Below are 3,403 nucleotides of genomic sequence, written 5' to 3'. Positions count from 1 at the left end.
CAGAGCGTACACCACATCCATGGCAGTGACCGTCTTGCGCTTGGCGTGTTCAGTGTAGGTGACCGCGTCCCTGATCACATTCTCCAGGAAAACCTTCAGCACCCCGCGGGTTTCCTCGTAGATCAGACCCGAGATCCGCTTGACACCGCCACGGCGAGCCAGGCGGCGGATGGCTGGTTTGGTGATCCCCTGGATGTTATCACGAAGCACTTTCCGGTGCCGCTTGGCTCCGCCTTTGCCCAGTCCTTTGCCTCCTTTACCTCTGCCAGACATGATGATTCTTCACTCAGATCGCTGCTGAATGAAAGACTCTCGCCTTTCTTCTGCATTTATAAAGCCCGCCCCGACCTGGTTGAGAAAGGCACATTATCGGAGAGTCCGGGGAAGAGTGTTTGAATGAAAGACAGAGCATGAACTGCGGGAGAGGAGGAGACTGGCTCAGAATGACGGACAAGCGGACGTGCAACTTCAAGCTCCGCCTCCAGGAATTAGTTACCGTCCTTTATAAAATTTTCACCAGCATCAAATAGGAAATACAAATTCAGAGACAATCCTTACAGACTCCGGCTTGATATTCAAGGGTTTCCAGAAAAAAAGGCGGAATATATAATTTAAATTCAATAAATGAGGCACACTACAGTTCCAACACAATCACTTTCATAATAAAATCAATCAATGCCGCTACGGAAACGTTGGAAGAGGGATAGTTTTAGTTTCAGATTTGTAGCTGACAGGAGGCGCCCAATAGTTTAATAAACATCAATCGGTGTGGAAGGCAATCTGTACCTTTCCGTGCTTGGGTCAGTATGGGACTGGATAGAATCAGGCACTGGGATGAATGGAGAATGATCCTGTGTGGGGACTGGGTAGATTCAGGTCCTGGGATGGACAGAGACAGTTACTGTGTGGGTACAATGCGTTTATTGGAGCTGAAGTCATTGGGAACTGGACAGAATCAGGGAACGGAATGGACAGACCCAGGTCCTGTATGGGGACTGCATGGATTCAGGGACCAGGATGGACAGACCCAGGTCTTGTGTGGGGACTGGATAGATTCAGATATTGGATGGACAGACCCAGGTCCTGTGTGTGGACTGGATAGATTCAGGTATTGGATGGACAGACCCAGGTCCTGTGTGTGGACTGGATAGATTCAGGTATTGGATGGACAGAGACAGTTCCTGTGTGTGGACTGCATATATTCAGGGACCGGGATGGACAGAGACAGTTCCTGTGTGGGTAAAATGAGTTTAATTAGAGCTGAGGTCATTGGGGACTGGATAGATTCAGGGACCGGAATGGATGGAGATTGGTCATGTGTGGCTATTATGAATTGAATTAGAGCTGGAGTCAGTGTGAAATTGGATAGATTCAGGGACCGGGATGGACATACCCAGGTCCTGTGTGGGGACTGGATAGATTCAGTGGTCGGGATGGACAGACCCAGGTCCTGTTTGGGGACTGGATCGATTCAGGGACCGGGATGGACAGAGACTTGACCCTGGCCACTGTGTGAGCCGGAATATGACCGTTCGCAACCTTTGTGTCCTATCTGACCCTGAGATGAGCATCCGACCACATATCCGCTCCATCACCAAGACCTAATTCCACCTTTGAAACATCGCGCGTCTCCGCCCCTGCCTCAGCTGATCTGGTGCTGAAACACTCATCCATTCCCTTGTTACCTCCAGACTTTGCTATTCCAATGCTCTCCTGGTCAGCCTCCGATCTTCCACGCTCTGTAAACATGAACTCCTACAAATCTCCGTTGCCCTATTCTAACTCCCTCCAACTCCCGTTCACCTGTCACCCTTGTGTTCGGTGACTTACATTGGCTCCCATTCCTTCAACCGCTATAGTGATGTAATATATCAACGTAGACCGGGGTCAACTGTGATCAATAGGTCAGTCTCTTCAGACAGTAACCAGCCCTTTCACAGATACAGTGGGTGGCTCTGAAAAGAGCCTTTGGGTTGATCAGATTAAATCTTGGCCGATTTACTTGCTCTTGGAGCTCACATTGCTGGTTTTCTTCGGCAGCAGCACGGCCTGGATATTCGGCAGCACCCCGCCCTGAGCGATGGTCACCCGTCCCAGCAGCTTGTTGAGCTCCTCGTCGTTGCGGATGGCCAGCTGCAGGTGTCTGGGGATGATGCGGGTCTTCTTATTATCGCGGGCCGCGTTGCCGGCCAGCTCGAGGATTTCAGCCGTCAGATACTCGAGCACAGCAGCCAGATAGACCGGGGCTCCGGCACCCACACGTTCAGCATAGTTCCCCTTTCGCAGGAGCCTGTGAACACGACCCACAGGGAACTGCAGTCCGGCCCGGGATGAGCGAGACTTGGCCTTGGCCCGAGCTTTCCCGCCGGTTTTTCCTCTTCCAGACATTTCCACAATCTCACAAACACTTTCACAAAGAATGAAGAAATCTTCCCGCACTCGCCCTTCTTATACCTTCTGGAGGTATAAAGTGGGGGCACTTGTAATTGGTCAATCTGTTTTCACTCTCATTGGTTTAGCGAACAGCCCAATCAGAGAGCTGTTTTATTCGCCAATCAATAGCCGGCAATGAGAAAAGGGCGGAAAATACCGAACTGAACCGTTTTTTTGAAATTTGAAAAGCCCGCCAAAATATTTGTAACGCAAGAAGCGGATTTAGTAAATAATGTCGCCTTAAGACAAAGTTTAAAAAATCTCTCTCCTTTTACTCTGTTATTGCACATTTCCCGTCACAACTTCCAGAATCTTTTACAATCCGTTTAAAATCCGGCTCCCTTCACCGTTCGCTTTCAATCTGGCGGGAGTAAAGTAACATTTTGTAACGGGACAGATTCCAGCTCAATCTTTGTAAAAGTAACAAACCACAGATTGTGGATTGATCCCTGTTCACAGGAGCTGCAGCGCGATCGAAACCGGAGCCGAGACTCCTGGTGTAAGAAGTCGAACAGTGACAGAGCCTTTCGACTTTTCTGTACTCGGTGTGACGTCCCTTTCAGGGTTGCTGCATTTCAAAGGATTGCGGTTCTCAAAGTGATATTCCCGAATAACGAACAAACAAACGTGAAAAGGAGAAAGAAATGAAGTCTAATCCATCGCCTTAAGACGGCTATGAAGGGGCAGACGCGGGGGAAGGGGCGGAATATGAACGGGAATGAGAGGATCAGGGACACGTTTTTGGTTATTGGAACTAAACAGAAAGCGACACATAGATTATTATACCTGGCAGTGATTATGAGAATCTTCCAGATTTCAAGAGAAATTAGAAAAGCACAAGAGTTATAGAGAGACAGTTACTATCAAACTATCTACAGTAAAATGATTCCATACAGAGGGGTCGGCACAGCGTCTTCAGAGAGACTGTGGGTGGCTCTTAAAAGAGCCTTTGTGTTTATTTTTTTTCAGT

At 48.8% G+C, this 3,403-nt stretch overlaps 1 protein-coding gene across 1 annotated transcript; it reads right to left on the bottom strand.

The window, feature by feature from the left end:
- Positions 1 to 1,998: 1,998 nt before the first annotated feature.
- LOC137312448 (histone H2A-like) lies at positions 1,999 to 2,388 on the bottom strand. The gene has a single exon (XM_067979000.1). The coding sequence runs from the start codon at positions 2,386 to 2,388 to the stop codon at positions 1,999 to 2,001; it is 390 nt and encodes a 129-aa protein (XP_067835101.1).
- Between the last annotated feature and the right edge of the window lie 1,015 nt (positions 2,389 to 3,403).

The sequence above is a fragment of the Heptranchias perlo genome, unplaced genomic scaffold, assembly GCF_035084215.1.
Source record: "Heptranchias perlo isolate sHepPer1 unplaced genomic scaffold, sHepPer1.hap1 HAP1_SCAFFOLD_43, whole genome shotgun sequence".
In the NCBI taxonomy this organism is placed as follows: Eukaryota; Metazoa; Chordata; class Chondrichthyes; order Hexanchiformes; family Hexanchidae; genus Heptranchias; species Heptranchias perlo.
Note: the sequence above shows the minus strand (reverse complement) of the source record. Positions and strands in the feature narration are given on the sequence as shown.

Bases quoted from the DNA above. Each gene is read 5' to 3' on its own strand.
- LOC137312448 (XM_067979000.1), bottom strand. From the start codon at position 2,388: ATGTCTGGAAGAGGAAAAACCGGCGGGAAAGCTCGGGCCAAGGCCAAG.